We start from the raw sequence: 22368 nt of genomic DNA, 5'->3' as shown, positions 1-22368 counted from the left end.
AGTAAGAGAAATTGCAGGCGCCTTTCCCTTGTAAGTTCTGCAGCCAATTTCACGAAACAATGTGAAGCCGTGCAATAAACTTACCATCGATTTCTCGAAACTTGGCGTAGCTGTCTAACGTTTTCAATAATCGAAAACATCTTGGACGAGGATAATAACAGCATTAACGACAGCTATTTGGGTATGATTTCGTTCATTCATGAAACAGTTGTTAGATTGCCTCGGCCCATCTTTTTTTAACTAGATTTGTCCGACTTTCTTTGGAATTGTGCGGCAACTCTAAAAATTCTGTCACCAGTACAATAGCAATCCATTTACCTCAAACACAAAGCTGTAAGTGTCTTTTATCAACCTTGATAAGTTGTGCAATGACAGGCTCCAAGTTGATCACAATTTGCTGATAAAATAGGTCATTTTAAGTTGCTACTCCATTAACTTATGCCACCTAAAATGATTGCGCAAGTTACGCCATAATTTGTTGCGCAAGTCGCAGCCTTACGCACTATAAAACTTTGGTGAAATTGTCATAACTGAAATGTTGCTCAGCATAAAATGTCGCACAACTTTAATACACGATAAATTGTGGCGCAAGGGGACTTACGCCATTGCGTAAATTTTCGCGAAATCTGCTGCTGGACTTCTTTCCCTTGTACTTTTCATGGTGACTTCTCCTTGTTACAGGATGAGTGGTCCTTTGAAGTGTACATCGATGGTAAGCTGCTGTCCTCAGTGACTGGCATACCAGTCCTGTCCTCATCCACTAAGCTCATCCTTCATGTCTTCAATCGAGACAGCTACGTCCCTGAGCTACTGGACCCCTTCAATCCTCCGTCTGTCTCGGCAACACTCCGAAATTTGAGGTCTGTCTAATGGTGTTTCGTCTTCATATTGTGTCTTACAATTTGTTTGTTGCAGCAAGTAGTGACTATCTGTTCATTTGTGCACCACGAATGAACAGAAAAGTCATTTGTGGGGTGGCAAAGTATTGTGTTGGTCGCTAAATAATAGCAATAATTGTATTTCTAAAGTGCATGTATCCATCAATATTCGTGCTCAAGGCGCTACATATATAACCCTGCTCACTGGGCCAATGAAACATTCTAAAGACAATTTGAGCTCCCTGGGGAGTATACAGCTCAATGCTGCCATTTCGGCGCAAAGCGGCTAAAATCAACCACATTAACTGTCTCTGCCCTCACAAGTACCCATTTACTCCTGGGTGAGGAGAAGCAATGAGTGACTAAGTGCCTTGCCCAAGGGCACATGCACCATAACCCGAGGCTGGACTCGAACCACAGCCTACAGAATTACCCGCAGACCATAAATTCAGTACTCCAGACCACGAGGCCATGGCTATACCAGTAAATAATCCCAGACCACGAGGCCATGGCACTCCACTAAATAATACCTTTATGGTGCACCATAACAGGGGCGGCTGAACCCGGGGGGGGGGGGGGGGGGGGGGGGGCATTTGCCCCCCCCAGATTTTCCCAAGTGCCCCTTTTGTGGCCATAAATGTGCCCCCTCGAACAGTAAAGTGGCCCCTCAAGATACAACAACAATGCCCTTAAAGTATCTTACTATTTCTTTGTAGTAACCATATCTCAAAAAATGATATAGATATTTGTGATATAAATGAGGAATATGAAAACCAAGTCCTAAAACCCATACAATATACGGCCTGAAAATGGGAACATAGCCCCTAACCCCCCCCCCCCCCCCCCCCCCCCCCACTTTTTGATTTTACAGAGGCCAAGTGTCCGGTGAAAAAAACGTGTCGACATTTCAGCACGGATTTGCAAGTGCCCCTTTTTGGTGATGCCCCCCCAGTTTCAAACCCGTTCTGCCGCCGCTGCACCTTAAACATTGTTATTTCATTTGGTTTGGAATAATACTCTGTCCTTTTCCTCTGATATAGGATGCCGCCTGATCAGAGCAAGCTGTGTCGTTACGGGGCACCATTCAGGGCTGGAACCAGTCCTGTCTCACGCTACTTTGCTGGTGTTGGCTCTGCAGCAGGGGCCACAGATATCGTAGCATTTGAAGAGGTAATTCTGGTCATTTGGCTTTCTTCATTTTTGAATGGTGTGTTTAAAAAAAATCACAAGCCAGAAGATGCATCTTTCCAAATTTCCAATTGTTAAGTTCCGTCTCTCTCTCTGTGCCTGTATTGTACAGGTTGCGAGGCCATGTGTTCCCTGCATCAATCCCTGTGATCGCTATCAGTGTGATCCCTCATGTTCCGTGGACGCTGCACCCATCACGTTCACACTCACCAACCTCAATCTGCCCAGGCTGGAACTCCTGAATTGGACCAGCTCTGATAACAACACCAATGCAACTACACCTGCTCCTAGGGAAGAGGGACAAGAGTTTCCATTCTTCATGACAGGTGAGCTCATTGCTAATAAATCAAAGCAACAAGACCTATTTAGTTTCAGTGATACTTGGTCATGGACCTTTTACTAATAAATTAATAATTTTGCACGCATGCACATCAATGGGGCCGGCGGCAAGAAGCGAAAGCGGTCCATTGAAATTGTACAGGTATCCAAATATTCGGTTCATTTTCTCTCAATTTCTCCAGGATTTGTCGCTTTTTTATTTAGAAAAGCCCGGCCCTAAAATCATCATAGGCATTATTCTGGCCCAAGTGTGTTTTTTGGGGGTGGCAAAGAATAAAATCTTTAAAAATTGTTTTCGTCCCGTGTGCGAAGGGTAAAGAAATCAGCAGGGCTCCTTTCTGCACCAGTGGGAAAAATAACCGCGTGCTTCGCGGTACCCGTCCACCAAATTTCGGGCTGAATCATGGTGCTGAATCACGCCTGGTTTCACCGTGGCTGAATCACGGGCTATAACTTCTATCTGACACCTTATAATGGCTTACAGGAAACGTACCCCCTTAATCAATTATTAGCAGTAGGCCTAGTATTATGTTGTAGAATTTTCGTACAGGATTCATATTTGTCTTCTTGATTTGACAGTCCAATCCTACTTGGGAAATGGCAGATCAGTGATAACCTCCTCCAATGGTTTCTACATCGATGACAGCCCAGCACAGCTGAACCTATTTTTCTACACCGACTCCAACTTCAATGAGTTTGAGCCCACATCTTTCCAGTCCTCGGCCTCCACCATTAAAGTCTTGTGGAGCTTCCTGGACATGGAGAGTGGCGTAAAGGTGACAACTTTCATTCTTTGTTGAACATTATGTCCTAAGTTTAGTGGCATCTTGATGTAGCATTCAATAGGGTCCAATCGTATGATGTCAAAGTACCATGCGGTTTCCTTGTTATTGGCCACCATGCATAGTGTTGGGTTAACCAGTTAGCACTGGAGGCCGTGTATACACGCAAAAGCTTTGCAGTATTCGGAACATATTACACGGATAAACACGCAGGGAGCGAGGCCGGAAATATCTGTAAGCGACCCGCTCGCAGCGAGTGAGGCCAGAAATACTAGTGTGCTACCCGAGGGTGATGGCTTCAACCGGCCTGGCTTGAGGTCGAGTGAAAAGTAATCCCGTGCCTCGTTCCATTCTAGTCAAAAGAATTCCGACGTGAACTGGTTAAGAAACCACGTGCATTGGAAGTTAGGCAGTAGGGGTTATTTTCATGTAAAATAGCCGCGAATTCATTACCAAATGGCATACAAATGGCATACCTGTGCCATGTACGCTTGTCACAGGATGCTGAGCAGCAATCAGTGCGTCAGATCACTGATCGCTATCTGGATGTGCGTGAAACAAACGGGCTCAAAGAGTTAGTACTAACCAAAGCTGAAATAATTGACTTTCAGGAGCATTACTGGGCCATAGGAACCTCCAGAGGGGCCACAGACCTGCAAGACTTTGTCAACGTTGGATTGAACCAGACAGCTACTAGCATTGATCTGACGGGGTTACTGCATCACAACACTACATACTATGTGACTCTGAAGGCTATCAATGGAGCAGGCTTGGAAACCATAGTACAATGTGATGGTAGGTAGAGATTGACTGACATACAGACAAACAAACGGACAGACAACATATACAGTGATCTGACAGGATTACTGCATCACAACACTACATACTATGCGACTCGAGAAGGCTATCAATGGAGCAGACTTGGAAACCATAGTAGAATGTGATGGTAGGTAGAGATAGACTGACATACAGACAAACAAACAGAAAACATGGCAGTGATTCTGATGCTTCTGAGCAGGCTTAGAACAGTAGATTGACAGTCGTACACACACACAGCTTAATACTTACCACAATGGGCAATTGAACATTCCATATCCGTTTTTTCCCAGGTGTAACTGTTCTCCTGGAGCAGCCTGCTGGAGATGACGTCAACACCACCTCCATGTTCAGCGAGAAGTTTGAGGAGGAGGTTTACCCACCTGATGTGGAGAAGAGCGCCGACCCAACCAAGACTGGGACCTCCTGGTCTGAATCCAAGGATAAATCTGTGGCTCGTTATGGTAGGACTTTGTGCAAAATGAGTTGCTGTACTGAATATTTTCCTAGCAGTAATGTAATTTTTTATTTGGGCGAGCTCTATCTCCGGATAGTCACCCAACCCAATCTGCTGTTCATGAGATCAACCCCTTCTAGAGTTCCTTGAAAACATTTGATTACCTGTGTCTGATGTCTCCTTCCGTTCCCCCACCAACCTTAGAGTACTGCGTGAGTAGCTCAGCTGACCTCCTAGATGACATCATTCCCTGCATGGTGGTTGGAGGCAACTCCTCTGGCTCTGTGGCCATTGAGAACGGAGTGATTATCATCCGAGCCGGGGACATAGAGGAGAGATACAACCTGGATGATTTCCAGATACCCAAGGACACCACCAAGATTAGTGACATCCCACCAAAGTTCAACATGGAACCTGGCAAGTAAGTGAATACGGGTAATGCGTGAATATATTTGATTTTGCCATACTAAATTTCTGACGTCACGTCAAATTTTTGCTCTGTGAATTCACAAAAGTTGAACAAATTTCAAGTTTGACGAATTTTGCACCGAATATTTCATGATGTCAAATTTGTTTGCATTCGCATTCGCGTGAACTATGGACCCTGGCAGCCTTAAAAATAATGTGGTGCTTAAATACCTCTTAATACCAAAGGTCTCAAAGCGCTTTACAATTATTACCCCTGTTCATCAGGCCATGAGACCAGTTTCTGCAGCAGCTCGACATCAGCGCATTCTGGTCTCTACCTTCACAGGTACCCATTTATACTCCTGGGTAGAGAGGCAATTTTAGTGAAATGTCTTGCCCAAGAACATGAACACCATGTTCCCCGTCAGGGCTCGAACCCATGTGCCACAGCGGACCAACTCCTTGAGTACAGAATTGAATTGCCAGCTTTGAAACGATTCCATTAGCTTTAATTATCTTTCTCTTGTTTCTCAAATGTGCAGGAGTCTCCACTCTTGGATGAGGGTGTGCAATGCAGCTAAACTCTGTGTGACGACACCAGCAGGAACAAGCACTATACTAGGTCAGTATATCATCTAGGTACATCATCTCGGGGTGCATCTGCTCTATGGTGTCCCTCACTAAAAGTGTCCCTGAGACACCTCAACATCGACATGGCCTCCTGGGAGACCTATGCATAAGATCACCCTAACTGGCGCTGCAGAATCACCTGGAGCTTGCGCAGCAGAGAGACACATAATCCAAGAGGCACAAGCATGCCTCTCGTAAGGCTATTCTGCCAGCACCTCTACCTCTGGTCAAACCCATGTGTGTCCTGTGGGAGAGACTTTCGTGCCCAGATTGGTTGATAATTCATCTCCTGACACACTGAAACTGTTAAAGAGAAGTCTAGAGCCGTGGTCGTCATCGTCACGATGAGCCTTATTATACATCTAGGATGAGAACCTATAGACAAATCTGGCGACAGCCATTTTCTGCGGTGGCACCAGGCTCATGCGGGGAGTAGGTGCCCACTCTTGGCTCCTTCGACCAGTAGGAATACCAAAATGCGCACTAAGAACGCGTGCAGTAGGGCGTGAGCGTGGCACCACCGCAGTAACGGCTTCTAATTGTGGTCACCGGACTCCAGTATAGATCAATATGATGAACCATAGTGGCTCTAAAACTGTTAGACTTCAGACTGTAGTCAGACAAGGTTAACTTGTGTTTGCCATATATTCTGTCCATCTTGAAACATCAGTACGTAAGGCCTCAATTTACAATTTTCTTTTATGACTCTGTGTATTTTACCTCAATTAACAACTTTGTGGTGTTTCTCTTGTTTCACCCGATAGAGGACAGTGATATGATGATGACATCACCCAATGGTACAGACCTCATCCTGAAGTCACCAACAAGTCAGAGGAGGAGAAAGAGGGATATAAGCAACCACTTTGACTTCACTGTGGCTACGAAGGGAGGTAGGTATAGCAAATCATGACACGATGTACATACAAATATCAACAAGTCTAAGGGGAAGAATTTGACAGATAACTTTGAAAAGTGGTGAAAATTAGGTACTTTTAGGCTTAGGCATTTCTTGCCATTTGTGCATTTGTAATTTTTAATCAACTGTATTGTGAGAGTTGTAAGTCAGTAAAGGATCCTGCTAGAATTTTTTATACGTATATACATGTGTGAATCTGCATAGTGATTTTAAACTTAACTGCCGTAATAACTTTGCCAGCCCCTATAGACATCATTGTGCACTGTAACGTGCAAAAGGTGTCTTGTTTTACCCGATAGAGGACAGCGATATGATGATGACATCACCCTATGGTACAACATTGTCTTTGGTCCCCACTATAACTATATGTGCCGGCACCGTGTTATGGGGACGTTTTCTATTGTTAGGGAGTTTAGGACCAAGTTATAGGAACTTTTTGCTGTCCCAACATCGTCTTTGGTCCCCATAATAATTATGTGCCGGCACCCCGTCATGGGGAAGTTTTCTATTGTTAGGGAATTGAGGACCAAGTTATAGGAATGTTTTGCTGTCTCAACATTGTCTTTGGTCCCCATAATAACTATGTGCCGGCACCGCGTTATGGGGAAGTTTTCGATTGTTAGGGAATTGAGGACCAAGTTATAGGAACTTTTTGCTGTCCCAAACATGGTACCCCTAGTAACTATGTGCCAGCACCTTGTTATGGGGAAGTTTTCTATTGCTAGGTAATTTATGACCAAGTTATAGAGACTTTTTGCTGTCCCAACATCGTCTTTGGTCCCCATAAGAACGATCGCTCATCAGTAGTTGTAATTGTAGTCCCCCACAATTACGGATCAAGATATGTGCTATAACCTTGCATTGTCTTTGTGGACCTGTGAACAAAATAGGTCAACAGGGTGCAGGAAGCATGAACGGTTTTGTGGACTGGCCCACATCCACACAAGGTTTCCTCCTCTCAGGTTTAGAGTCATTTGGGGATTAGGGTTATCTGTTGCCATTTGAAGAGGAACACTCAAGGAAATCATGATAAAAAATTGGGTTGAAAGAGTGTTCACAGTGGGAGTAAAACGAGTTTTCTCTGGTTTTTCTTCACTGCGCAAATAAAAAAGGAATGTCCACAGCTGGTATGGAAGATTAAAAGTGTCTGTGTGTCTTATGTGTGTGAGTTGATCTGTTACACAGTACCCTCTGGAGACATGTGCGCAAAAGGGAACAAAAGATTGTATACGTCTCCACAGGGCAATTTCTATCGGTCTCCACAAGGTTATCACAAAATAGATATATGGATTTTTCTCAAAAACTAGCACTTTTCAAGGTATGTTGATTTGTCGCAAATTAAAGTATTATATGTAAGGGATATTAAGTCTGAATTTCAGCCCAGGAAATTAATTCTGGTTAAGAATTGAGCATTTTGAAAATACACTTTCAAACTTGAAAACTTTAGTACACGAGAACAAATTTAAGAAAAGACTCCACAAGGATACAAATTTCAGTATATACGTTCATGAGTTGATCGTTCATGAAGCGGGCGACAGATGGCGAAGCCTCATTCCTTTATAATGACCAGAATTCTAAATATTTAATGACTGGACTCCAACCTCTGTGTGTTGCAGGTCTGCCCCAGGGCGGCTCACTCATCCTAGGTCTGCTGGATGTCAACAGAACCAACCAGGAATTCACATCGGATGCTTCCCTGGATTATAAGCCCTACATCACCAACCCCTTGTACACCATCCAGTTCACTTCAAGAATTCTCAGAAACAGGTTGGTCTGGCTGCCACAGATTATACATGCAGATGCATTTTGAAATGAAGACTTTATTCCCGAAACGGGATAAATGTCGTTTTGTTTTAGTATCTTGCTCCCGCCTGGCTGCCCAAAGTCAGTTTCAACGGCTATTATATAATCAAACATATTGAAGAATACAATAAAGTAAAAAACGCAGTTTAGAAACAGCTGTTGTACTGTTGTTATTCTTTGAAGTTCTTGCAAATTTTTCACTTTTTCCAAATGAATTTATCACATTTTGGAAAAAAGTCTTAATATTTAGTACTGGTTCCGTGCAGGAACACGTGGCACTATTGTGTTGTACATTTTGGAATAATTTTTAACTTGAATGTTTAAACTCTGATTGGATCAAATATTGTAAAATTCGAAACATGCCAATCAAGTTTTACATGTGCTAGCCTAAATTGTGTGTGCAATTTAGCACTACAAGTCAGACAAAATTGTACAAGGTTGAAATTTGTGTGTGCCTGTCTATTAACAGTGAGCTTCTAATAAAATATTTGGGGGAGTGTGGCCTAGTGGTTAGTGTTCTTGACTCATGATCATGGGGTCAGGGGTTCGAATCCCGCTGCTGGCCATATGTTGCGTCCTTGGGCAAGCCACTTTGCCGCTACTGCCTCTCTCGGCCCAGGATCGTAAGTGGGTATCAGCATTAGCTAAGGAGTGGAATCTTACGATGGACTGGTGGACTCCCATCCCGGGAACTAGAATTACTTTCAGTTATTTCACGCTGATGAAACTGGAGAAAAACTCCAGCCTGATACTTAATGACTTATTGTTTGTATTGCATTCTTTAGGGTTCGTTTCGTCTATGAACCAACATTCTACATCACCAGTCTTGGGCAGACAGAGCTGCATGGACCCATGGCGATCAGTCTCACTCTCAGCTCGTTAGGCAACTGGACAGACACAAAGGCTAAACTTCTCTACTGGGATGTTGGTAAGAGACTCAGAGTAACCACCAACTTTTTCCATACTTTTCTCCCTTTATTGAGTGTGAGTGTTAAGTGTCTCATCTGCGTTTTCTCTTGATTTAAATAGTGAGTGTCACGTTAAAATATTATGTATGGAAGTAACAAGTAATTGTTGTAGGTATAGACATTCCAGTGGCAGCCATTTTCTGCGATGGTGCAAGGCTGGCGCGAGTCGTGCTCAGGTAGTACACACACACTTCGGGCTCCTTCGACCAATAGGAATACCAAAATGCACGTGCGCCTTGTCTTTAAGAACACGTGCAGCATGCACTTGAGCATGACACCATCGCAGTAAAAGCTTCCAATTCTGGTCCCCGGATTCCACTATATGGCCCTATGCCTTGAAACCTTGTAGATTTTGAATACAACTTACAGAAAACACGTACGGTTCCACCACTGGGGCAAAGCCATTCTTGAGCGAACATACGTGCTCAAGGGTAAAAGTTTTTCAAAATACTTTTCCTTTGTTCCTTTGTGACAACAGTGTGGATACTTAATTTGATCTGTCTGTGTTTCCCCTTGATATGTCCAAAATGGCCAATATATGAACAAAGCATGTCATAGCTCAAGTTGGAATAAAACATTTGTCAAATGTTTCTGTCTTTCTGTTATTTTTTGGCGTAGATCGTTCTGAATGGCGAGATGCAGCCAAGACATGCAGTGATGTGGATCAGATAACTTACCTTGATGATGGAGCACAGGTCAACATTGAGGTAATTCCTTTGATGTCAAAGATAGCAGATGTGGAAAAGCTGTTCCACCATATATTGATCCTTTAGTCACTGCAGCTCCCAACACCACCCAAGCACTCTTAAAGGGGCACTTAGTCCTGAAATCCCTGAAAATTTCATGTTTTGGATTGTTTACTTATCCTATGTCAAACATCTGGTTGAAAGGAAACTAACCTAATGTTTTATCATTCCCGTGAAAAGACAGGGAAAACAACTGTTGTTTACATCGGACACGACAAAGTATGCACACATTATTCCTGTCGTTTTCAGTCAATGTACGATACACGTTGTGTGTGTCACATAGTTACACACAGCACCAATGCACATCCGCAGAAGGCGAACACTCGGAATCACAACTAGCATGAACAGCCTGATTTTCTGGGGGTCGCAAAAGTGGACCCCGAAATTCCGTCTCGCAGGAGTAACACAAGAATAACACAAAAACGCCTAGTTTTTAAAGGAGAGTTGTGTGGATGTTTATATCCTACTTTTAAATGTTCTTTCCGATTAACATCATTTCGTTCAAAGCGCGTATTGTAGCCCAATTGGGCGTTTCAGGACGTAGTGTCCCTTTAAGGTTTTGTTTATTTTTCAGTGGATAAACACAATGTAATACAATTTTAGCTAGTTCTTGTGCTAATGGATTAAATTTCAATCCCTTTTTGGACATTTCACCTTTTGTATGGCAAACCAATGTGTGTTGTTCCCAGGTTTGCTCTACAAGATCCACGTCAGCCTCAGCATCCTCAGAGGCGACACGCAAGCGACGCCAGGGGTCAGACCCATCCTTCTTCAGCCGTGAGACCCAGTTTGCCTTGGCTCAGGTTAACAGTGGCATCCCCAATAACCCGCCGGAAATCACCGATCTGCCTGAGAACTTCTTCATGAATGAGGACGAAGGTTTATATATACGCACAATGCTATATTCTCGGTTGATTAAAGGCTGTGGATCATTTGATCAAAAACCCGAATATAAACGGTCAGCTCGGGTGTTCTTTGAAAAGAGGATTCACGGCATGAAAACTTTGGGAGTCTATGGATAAAATCTGAATATCGTAATTAAGAATATCATTAAATTATAATCCCCCAATACTAATACATTGGTTAAATGCAGGGCGGGTGGATACAAGTTTGGATCGGAGGGGGGGGGGGGGGGGGGGGGGGGGGGAGTTAGCTGCCAAGAGGGGGTTTAACTGACCTTTGCTGTGTTTTTTACATGATTGTTCTCTTTTTTAGTGGGACCCAAAGACGGGTTAGACCCCCTAATCTTTCCCCCCACCCTTACGACCCCCACTGGAATGGAAGTCAATTGTGATGCGATCAAGCGATATGAGTTGTTTATCGACCCTGGTCATTTTTTTTTTACAGATTTGAAAAGAGCACAATCTCAGCATTACTGCTGTGAAAACCGCATGGAAGTCGGAATACCAAGAGATGTGAGGAAGTGATGTGATGAAGTGGCCCTATTTTGGCCTGTATCTCCAAATAAAAGTTCCTGACAAACGACTCATTTAGCTTGATCACATCACAATTTCTCCTTTTTTCTGCGTGTTTCTGCAGGTACTTTGGTGTACACTCTCTTGGCCAGCGATCCCGAGGATGACGACCTAGTTTTTGAGCTTGTTCCGAATGTGGACCTGAAAGGAGAAGCTAATATCACTCAGGATGGAGTACTGAGCTTCACGCCGTGTCTGGATTGTCAGGGCACCACCACCCTGCAAATCACTGGTGAGCCGTAAATAAACATTTTGTAGACCTTGATTGTATAAAACTTTGGGTGCTGCCCGCCTTACTTTCCTAAACCTTTGGGTGGGCGTGAGTGGAGTTTTCCTTTTTTTATGACAATTAATGTAGTATTTCGCAGAAATTCTATCACAGAACCAGTAGGTTTTCAAATGCCTTCTGTCATTTTATTTTTCTCACTTTTTTTTTTTTAAATTGTTCATAGTGTTTTTGCAACTTTTTTGCTACATGTGGATGTTACCCGTGGTTGGATGAAGAAACTCCGTTTTATGTAGTTTGTCCGTACTGAGATAAATTTTCTTACAGTGAACCCAGTCAGTCCGGAATGGGTCGTACACTTAATTGTAATATGTATATTTCTAACACCTCACCCACAGATTCTGTGTCTTGATTGGCCAAGAGCGAGTCACATGATACTTCCTATTTTTGCTATCTTTCAGTGCACGACCAAAAGTACTATACCCGTAGCAACCAAAGTACTATACCATTAGCAACCAAAGTACTATTTCCACGGCGCAGTATTTGTGTGCAAATGCATGCTGGTTTGCGCGTTGCGCAAAGTGCGTTTTGTTCTAAAGAGAGCACGCCACAGAGTTGGGTTCAAACATTTCGCGAAGGGGGAGTTTGGAAGAGAGAAATACATTTTCCACCAATTTTGTATTGAAATTGAAGTTATTTCAACTGTGTTCAGATTTAAATCATTTAAAATACTATAGCCAAGCAGAATCTGTGGGTGAAGTGTTATGAAACAAATATTGAATGCTTTATCTCACAGTGAAGTAAAACTAGCCTCCCGAGGTGATCCATGGAGCATTCTATTTTCCCTCGGCTTCGCCTTGGGAAAATATAATGTCCATGGATCACCTCGGGAGGTTAGTTTTACTACACAACTCGAAGCATTCAATATTTGTATAATAGATGCAGCTCGATGAAAACCAATAAGCTGGGGGACTGCTATAGCCGCCTTCCTGCTGCATAGCGTATCCATTCACAGACAACGGCTGAATGCCTGCACGTACACATTCCACTCAAAGTGCAGCTTTGGCCAAACAATACCGGCGTCAAGGGGTTAAGAATGAAGTTTTTCCATCTGTACTCAAATCTGTTTACTGTGAGGGAAATTATGAGAAATGTATGAACTGCCACTGGATTCTCAGGCCTATAATACTCATCACAACTGCCCCAATGTTCTCCATTTTCCAGTGATGGCATTTATAGTCAAAATAAAACTTGTCTACTTGCTTTAATTCCTTCCCTCAGTGAGAGAAGTGCAGACCATACTAGAGATAACGCCCCTGTCTACCACAGTCACCATTTCCATTGACGTCCGGCCGGTCAACGATAACCCGACCTTGTACAGTGCTCAGAATGGGCGCATTGTTGGAAATGGGCGGAGTGCGCTGGTAAGTCAATCAACCATAACCCACACCGTCACTCTAGCCATTACCATTAACATAACCAAAACCATAACCCGATCCATATATCGTCACCATTTTCACGAACAGCCACATACTATATATATTATGTTGATTTTGAAGAAAAGTGTTTTTGAGATAATCACAAAAGAAGTTTCTCATATTTCAATATTTTAAAACTTCGAGAAATACTACTTTGCAACACCTTTGTGCAGCAAGGAAACTATCACACGATTCTACGAGAGCTGAAGTTTTACATGAACCTGGTAATAAGACTTAATACAGCAGTTAATAAGTAAAAATTAATTGGTAAAGATATGTGGCACTTAGTGAAAACGCAAATTCAGGTTTCCGAGATATTGGCCCTTTCTGTTCAACGTGTATTTCCATAGGCGCGCGTGAGCACGCGCGCGCAGCTGAAAATGTAACAAAAATATGTGGCTCTTCGTGAAAACACAAATCTCATTTGACCTACTTTTATGTATTTCCGTGCAATGGGTTTTGTACGCATTCAAAGGGCCAAAATGTATGTGGCTCTTTGTGAAAACGCAAAATGCATTTATCGAGATTGCTGCCCCTTGCAACATTAATGTAACTTAGAAATTAATGATGTTTTGCTTACAGAAACATGTCAAAATGATTAAGTACATTGTTTTAATGCGAAATTTTGAAAAAAATCTAAATGGAAAAATTGTAATTTTTGACATATGTGGCTCTTCGTGAAAACGGTGACGATATAACCAAAACCAGTTGTGTAAATCTGTGCTGGTGAGTGGTGGGGGATGGGGGTGGCCAAAATCTAAAATTGCCCGGCCGTGGAAATTCGAAAAAAGGGGGGGGGGGGAGCTGGACAAATTATATCAGGGGCGCATTATTCAGGATTCAGGATATATATGTATATCAATATGTATACTCGCGCTTACCTGAAAATGGCACATTTTAAATGCTTCTGTACTTTGTTTCTCCACATCTCAGTGCTATTGAAAACATTTAAGTTGTTGGGATGTTCGAAAAAAAACCTTGAAATCCACATTTTTTTTGCTCATAAAGAAGTGTGGGGAATGATTCAATAGCCCATCCCCCCTGGTCAAAAAGTGGGGGGGGGGGAGATATATATCCCCATCCCCCCCCCCAGAATTTACGCCCCTGACCACAACAGTAATCGTGACCATGAACCTCAACCATCGTAAATACAAACACATCATACAGAATGACATTCAACGGGAATAAAAGTTTGATGATTTAGGTGTGTGTCCGTTCTATTGGAGCAAATTCTTTGCTCTCTCTAATGCAGTAATTATGAAGATATACTGATGCTTGGCTGAGATGAGAGCAAAAAGGCTTCAAAAACACTTCTATCATTAAAAAAAAACCAGTTAACATAAATGTATTTGTCTTTTCTTTCTAGTAGTATTTGTGTTTTTGACACCTACTAGGATTTTTTTTTTATATATTTGAGTCAAGGTGTGCCAACGACGTACCAACCACTCGGCGTGGGCCTCAAAAAATCTTGAAATCTACTCTGCTTTATTCTGCATTCTAAGGCAATTTGAGAATAAATTTAGGAACTTTGAGTCCAACTTTTTCAACCCATTTATTAATTTTGGCCCAATTTTACTATGGTTTCATTACATTTGTCAGCAGCTGAAAGGGCGGGGGGGGGGGGGGAGGGGGGTTGCAACCCCAACCCCCATCCTATATCCGCCACTGGGGTTACGCACAGTGTATTTAAGCTCAATATATTTAATACACAAACTTAATTTCCATCGATATGATCAGGGTAAATTCTCATGAAACCAGTATTGGACGAGTGTACATGTATATATAGTACTACACACAAGCTTAATTACAAGCCTGTTGCAATTCTTCTGGGATACAAAATATATTTACAGAGATTTCACTTTGTCTTTGCGGCAGCTCACAGTTGAGCAGAACACCGGGTTCAACGTCGCCTACAAGGATCTGACTCTTGTGCTTGGAGCCTATGACCCTGACATCAACGATAACCTGACCATTACAACCCAGCCTCCATCGTATGGAACCCTGACAGTGACAAGCCAGTCACGGACAGTGCCGTCTATGCAGGACTGTAGTAAGCCCTATGGTGACAGCGAAGAGCCAACCATCCCTTGTGGACTTGAGATACCTCATGAAAGGGTACGTGCACACACATAATCAAGAACAGTTTTATTTATATTTTCCTTAAGGAGTGGAGCCAATTACCCTTAAAAGTATTCCACTAGCCCCTTAAATCTTACTGTGATTTTTCTCTTTTCAGGAGGAAATGAGTTGGACAACATCCACGTACACCTATGCTCCCAACCCCAACTTCCACGGCAGGGATAGTTTCCTTGTCTTAGTAGAGGACCGGTCCACAGCAGCGTCTCAGCTACTGGAGGTACAGATTGCTGTGCTGACCAACCCATGCATCCATGATGGCACCTGCAGAGGTGGGTCTTACTTGCCAAATTTATGCCAAGTTTCACACCAATGTAAACGGCAAGGGCTTGAAATGACTTGTGTACAAGAAACTGGTATTTTTCAAGGCCCCCTGAACTTTCATCAGGAGCCAACATGAGCAGCGAATCATCCACTAAGATCCCTGAAGAATATTTTAAAAAACTGAGTTGGGGTTCAGAAGCATTAAGGTAAACCAAAACCACACAATCGAGCACACAGTTGTACTTTACATAACTCTCGAGGACAAGGCAGTGTGTTTTCCTATGTCCCTGTAGTATAACACTCTCCCATAGACTAAGCACACAAACACACAATCGAGGACCATTTTCAACAAAAGATGAAAGCTTGAGGACAACAAAGAATCTGTTGTTCTCCCTTTGTCTGTCTTTCCTTAAAGGGAATATACATCATTTGCTTTTACTGTAATTTTCAGAAATGGATGGAATTGGGGGGTTGGAAATATATAGCAAATAGTTACACTGACTTTTTTGAGGTTTTGGGTTCGAAAATGCTATAAAAACCAAGAAAAACAATCATTTTCCTGTAGTCTGGTTCCCTGACTCCATATAAGAAGGAACAGAGCAGTTTACATACATTGGGGAATTGTAAGGCCAGGGAACCAGTCTAGCTGGCTCGTACCCGTTTATAGGTTTGTAATCGATTGCAAACAAGTGCGATGGTCAATTGGGGCCAGTATTTCAAAATGATTTGGTAGTTTTATTTTTTGATGTTTGCAAATGTTGTATCTTCCCTTTAAGGTGTATGTAGTGCAGGTACACGCAGGGTGACCTCAAACACCTGTGGAATTCGTGCTGATTACATTACATAGCTATTCTCTCCTCATCACCGTGCTTATTTCCTCCTCCCGTCTGCAGTTTTTTTTCTCCTCTTCTTTTCACACGTGTTTAATAGGCAGGCACACTTCACTTCATTTACACTCTGCAGATAATTGTTCTTGTCTTTGTTTCTTGTTTGTCCATTCATGTTTGGTTTGTTTTGTCCTGGCATGGCAATATAAGCCTTTGGCTTCTGCACATGCCACCATATTGCAGATTTAATAATTTATTATTTAACAAGTGTTATATTTGTGAGTTATTGACATTATGCGTTGGTTAATTTAGTATTTTTTTATATGCTCCTGTCCTCCTTAATTTAATTCTCTTTATAAGTTATCTTATTTTATGCTGATTGTTGAGTTTCTTGAATTGGTGACTATAATAAAATGGTAAAACTTTTGTTTGATCAATCACACAGGTTAAAATTGGATAAATTGTTTGACTAGATGAGTCAGGATTCGGTACCAAGATATTATAAGTTATCCTGCGAGCGCGAGTGGAACACCGAATAATGTAGTGCGTCTGTGTCCCACTTCGGCCTCATGGTATGTGGGACACAGACATACTACATTTTCCGTGTTCCACGAGCGCGAGCGTGATAACGAATTTGTCTTCAAGCAAACTTGACGCGCAGTGCAGTTGGAACAAGCACGCTTTACACAGACTTTCAACAGTTTAGCGTATGCAGCTTGAATGTCGCTCACATCTTGGAACAGCGGAATACGCGGAGTGCGGTATGGACCATGGCCGTGCTACATGGTAATATGTAGCACTGCTTGTTGCCATGGATTGACCAATCAGGATCGAGGATTCAACTTTACTTGAAGATAATGAATGGTACCAAGATGTTCACATGAAAAGTGAACATGAACTGGGAAGACTTGCACACACTATATTTTCATGAGATATTTTCCAATTGAACTTTTGTAATAGATAAGATGTGTCATGTTTTTGCGATATATTGTGTGCCCCCCTTCCATCACTACAGGTCCTGCCATAGACCCTAACTGTACCTCCCCAGCAAGAAGTAGCAGTTTTAAGTCCTACTTCTGTGCCTGTCAGCCCGGCTGGGTGGGCGACATCTGCCAGACTGATTACGATGAGTGTCAGTCCACACCTTGTGAATACCCATACGTCTGCTACGATCACCTCGATGGATTTTCGTGTGCGTGTCCGTTGACTGATCCGGTGTGCGACGACCTTCATTGGAGGTCAGCATTCAATATTTCCTGTTTATTTCTCAAGAAAACATTATATTTTGAGCTGCAGCTGAGCAGCTGTACAAGTTGTCATGTCTCTCCGTAGGTTGGTTGGTTAGTAACAAACTTCACGAAATGCCTTTTTTGACCATCAATCACCTTGTCTGTTAGGCCCTTCCAACAACATGTGCTTCAGGCCTCCACCTACCATAGCTACCAATTTATGGCAGTCGTGGAATCACTCGGGGGCTGGCACTGAACTGCACACAAATTTGGTGTTCGACATGCTATAAAACGCTCCATGCACCAACTGCCGTTCAAGAAAGTAATGGGAATCCTTTTCAATTGACAGTCATGACCATAGTTGTGCATTATAAAAACAGACTTACATCATGTACATGACTTATAGGCTACAGCAGGTCTTCAGTTGGGCCGCAGCTTCCGAGATCATTTCGAGCTTCGGTATGAACCATTGGCAATTTGTGATTAAGACTCATATTCACCACTTCCATTTTTTTTACACTTCTGTAGAGTTAAGGTAGTCCTTGGCATTGTCTGCAGTCTTCTCATCCTGTTCATCATTGCTGCTGTGGTCTTCTTTGTGTACAAGAAGCGATACATCAAAACGTAGGTTCACAAATAAATACTTGATGCTCATAATTAACACCTCTAGGAGGTTAAAGTGGAGAAATCGGCTTTTTGGTATATGAAAAGAGAAAGCTTTGTGACATTTAGCTCCTTTTCACATGATACAGAGCTTAAAACGAAATATGAAATTAGGCAATTTCATCCTTTGTTAACAGTTTGTATGGTTTAAATATGATCAGGTGACCCCTAATTAGGAGTGCTTACTATTTGACATACAGATGGACTATATCATCTGAAGCCGATGATGATGACAACAGCTCCAATGTAGCCAAAGATGACGCCATATTTGTTGTTGGGCCTGGTGAGTTCAAAGGGGCCGGGAGTGATGACGAGAACCAGCCTAGTACCAGCAATGCAGCAAGCTCATCACCCCAAGAGAGGCCCAAGTCAGCAGTCTCGGTGCATTCCAGTGGCTCTGGATGCTCTGCCAGCTCTGGTAGCTCTTCCTCCAAGACGTCTGGCAAGAAGGCAAAAAGGCCTTGGTCTGGCCTCAAGCATTCCAACGCTGTTGCAGATGCTTCCCTCGTAGCTGGAGCAGCTTCCACTGGGGACAACGAACGTCCTGCTGGGAAGTCCACACTCACGGTCCCTGGTCCCTCTGAGAGTCCAGCCATAGCTGCTAAGTGGGCAGAGCCAACCTTGCCCCGCACTCCAAGCTTGAGAAGTCTCCAGAAAGATGCCGATTCTGCCAGCCAGGGTGAAGCATCCCCGGAAGCTCCCAAACAAGAGGAGTCTAAGCAGAGCTCTGAAGACCTCAATAAGGCTGCTTCTCAGGAAGAAGCTTCCTCAGCTGACCCTCAGGAAAGCCCCGCCAAATGGGCCGAGCCCTGTCAGAAGGATGGCGAGGTTGGTGAAGGGGAGGAGATGCCGATGTTCCAGAAGAAGACTCCACCCTCTAGCGACCACGACGATGACGCTGGCCAAGATAATGAGGTAGGATTATTAAGTGCATAAATGCCCAGGTCTAAGTTACCTGGAGTATAGTCTTCCAAAATCCTTACAGAGATACATTATCAGATAAATAAAGCTTATTACTGAATGATTTGAAGTTGTCAAAATAGGTAGATCCCTGGAACCCCAGCCCACGATATTTTGACAAGTCATAGTTGTGATTTTCGGACATATGACAAGTGCTGGGCTGGAACATGCCACGTGGCATTGGAGAGGGAACTTTTGGTGATGACCTGGGTGGGGCTTTTGGACCAGTCTATTGAGCCAGGTTCAATTGTTCACTAAATCAAAATGGAACTCGACTTGATACATAATCAGTAACTTCACTTTTTGTAAGCTCTGACAGCAGCTTCTTACATGTCACTTGGTGGTCGGTCGGTCGGGCTGTCTGCCTGTCTGTCCCTGAAAATCTATCAAATTTATGGTGTTCCATATGTGCCATTTGGTTGCATTTTTTAAGCTCTGGCAGGGATCATTTTGATCGAGTTTATGCAAGACTTTCATGCAAGACTTCTTGCAACACAGCCAGAGATTATTGTGCACTCGCACTTGTTTCTTAGTAATGAAAATGGACTGAGCCTGCAACCCTTGTAATACCAATTGCCATTGCCAGTACTCCGCCGGATAGGTATCATTTTAGAGGCTTGTTTTAAAATGTCTCTCTCCAATTTATTTTAAGTTTCTTTGTTTAATCCTTGTTACTATTTAGTAACACACTGTTTATGGACAATCTCAACAATTTGTATAGAAAATGTAAGGGTTCAAGTCAAAAATGAAAAAAAATATTTAAAAAAAACAATAACAGCTTAAATGCAAAACTTTTATTATGATCACGCCGGCAGAATTAAACCATGAAAAAAATTACAGAAGATTCGTTTAGATGATTCAGGCCATAGCTTTTTTTCAGAATTTTCAACTGCTGTCATCATAACTGTTGCTTTAAAATGTATTTTCTCCACAGTCTTCTGAAGGACCCCGTGAGAGCTTCAAAGATTTCCGAGCGACCGACCTTCTCCAGGACATCGACGAGTCGGTGGTGTAAATTGGAATCCTACCACAAAAACTATGATCACCGTAAATTCAAACTATTGATAAGATTAATGATCAACACAAAATTTAGTTTCCCAGCAGTGTTTGCTTTGACAACGAAAAAGATTTGAAAATTGGGCATCATGAGTGTTACTGTATAACATGATACCATAATAATACCCCACAAAGATATCAAACTTATAGAATATAAACATATTTTTTGGGGGGTCATGAAGTAATGTGCTTGATGATTCAAAGCACAAAACCGACGTGACTATAAATTGTCCATCCAATCAGAAATTGTGTAAGGTCAGTTTTCCAAGCTTGAAAGCCCTCCAGATTCAGAGGTTTGCCCAGACAAAGAATCAAGGAATGGAATACTTTTCATGATTATATCGTAGTCTCCTATTATACCCAGATTAGCTGTTTATTGAAAACAGATTTTTAGAAGGTAGTTGGCTTGAAATTGTTTGTATCTTTATGAATATATAACCATTATACTCAGAGGTTGTCAAAACGGTATATTTTTTTTAAGCTGGCCAGGTAAAATAGAGAGTAAACAACTTGATTTGATGACCAATTTAAATACACGAAATACCACTCTATACACAAGTAATCTAAATCAACCCAAAATCTCAAATTAAAGCAAAGGTTACAGACAGAGGATGAATATGAGCACACAAGATGACCCATAATCCTGTATTAGTTACAAGACTAGAAACAAATTGTCAAATATTACAACTTGTGAACATGGAAAAAAAACTTTTAAAAAGTCAGTCAGTTACATGGAAACAGTAAATATAAACAAAATCATGTTAAGTTTGATTTCTAAAACAATAAAGCATGTCAATTATAGTCATAAATCCTCATAGTTAAGCCTAGTTTCCATATCGACGTAAAGAAACGTAAAGTGAAGTGAAAACAGGAGCAACAAGACCCAAACTGCAACGCAGACATGTGGAAACATTTCATCCGGAAGTGTCGCCGACAACTCAGACAGAGGCAAACTAACTCGCAGACAATTGGCAAAGTTGAACCCAGTTCAACTCTGCCAACGGTTCTGCGCACTGTCTACGCGCAGTCTGTGTAGTCTGCGTAAGCTTTACATCGATATGGAAACCAGGCTTTACACCAAATTATAGGTTTTGCCCTTCACCGACGTTTAAACACTGTATACTCAGTGCGTTACCTCCCGAGTGAAAGTTGGACAAATCACTCGGGTGGGACTTGAACCCACGACCTCCTGCTTTCTAGTGCAGATGTCTTACCACTCGACCACCGAGCTAACGGGATCGGAATTCCATCTTATAATAGTTTTTATGCGGTATCCGCTGCAATGTACATCAGATTCGAACCAGCCAACCTATCCCGTTAGCTCTGTGGTCGAGTGGTAAGACATCTGCACTAGAAAGCAGGAGGTCGTGGGTTCGAGTCCCACCCGAGTGATTTTTCCAACTTTCACTCGGGAGGTAACACACTGAGTATACAGTGTTTAAATGTCGGTGAAGGGCAAAACCTATAATTTGATTTATCACCCCGACGCAAAAATTCCATCTTATAACAGGCTTTACACATCTAATCTAATATGTGCCACAGCTACACTCAAAAATAATTCATACAGAATAACTGAGCATATCATAATCAAATACATAACATAAACATAAACAATTACATAACATAAACTGATTGTTTCAGAAATTCATTCCCATAATGGATTTTAAGTGCCTTATAGAAACTGTCCACCAGTTTAACATTATTAACAAATCCTTTCAAATTCAACAAGTTCCATATTTGTTGGATTAATCATTCAAGGTTGTGTAATCATGATGATGGATTATAAAAGTTGTTTGTTTTTTAAACTGAAAAACCTCATTTGCACTAATGCCTTATGAACTTAGATGTATTAGTCAAAGTTGAGTTGATCAGTACTTGGGTCAAAAGTAACAGGGAATACACAATGATTAAGGAATGCATTTGTTATTCATTTGAATAGCCTAATACTTGAGACTGCATGACTTGTATGTGATGACTTAGTAGAACTGTAAGCCAAGGTGAACCAAATTGAAATTGTATTAATATCTAATACCAAGATGAATTGTACCCTGTTGACAAAATTGAATTAGATGTACTGTACCGTAGATAATAAACTTTCTTTTTATGAGCAAACACATGTTGTG

General features: G+C 42.1%; 1 protein-coding gene across 1 annotated transcript in view; it reads left to right on the top strand.

Moving 5' to 3' along the window:
* Positions 1 to 21380, top strand: part of LOC119723937 — a 153580-nt gene extending 132200 nt beyond the window's left edge. Inside the window, 21 exon segments of the mRNA XM_038194850.1 lie at positions 682 to 860; positions 1919 to 2048; positions 2179 to 2392; positions 2985 to 3181; positions 3799 to 3982; positions 4297 to 4467; positions 4665 to 4881; positions 5411 to 5490; positions 6263 to 6388; positions 8031 to 8181; positions 9003 to 9145; positions 9804 to 9892; positions 10621 to 10810; positions 11471 to 11638; positions 12914 to 13056; positions 14986 to 15225; positions 15347 to 15518; positions 17353 to 17575; positions 18095 to 18190; positions 18430 to 19144; positions 20124 to 21380. Coding sequence (XP_038050778.1) covers positions 682 to 860; positions 1919 to 2048; positions 2179 to 2392; positions 2985 to 3181; positions 3799 to 3982; positions 4297 to 4467; positions 4665 to 4881; positions 5411 to 5490; positions 6263 to 6388; positions 8031 to 8181; positions 9003 to 9145; positions 9804 to 9892; positions 10621 to 10810; positions 11471 to 11638; positions 12914 to 13056; positions 14986 to 15225; positions 15347 to 15518; positions 17353 to 17575; positions 18095 to 18190; positions 18430 to 19144; positions 20124 to 20204 — 3909 coding nt within the window. The 3' untranslated portion in view covers positions 20205 to 21380.
* The last annotated feature ends 988 nt before the right edge of the window (positions 21381 to 22368 follow it).

The sequence above is a fragment of the Patiria miniata genome, unplaced genomic scaffold (genome assembly GCF_015706575.1).
Source record: "Patiria miniata isolate m_02_andy unplaced genomic scaffold, ASM1570657v1 HiC_scaffold_17, whole genome shotgun sequence".
Taxonomy (NCBI): Eukaryota; Metazoa; Echinodermata; class Asteroidea; order Valvatida; family Asterinidae; genus Patiria; species Patiria miniata.
Note: the sequence above shows the minus strand (reverse complement) of the source record. Positions and strands in the feature narration are given on the sequence as shown.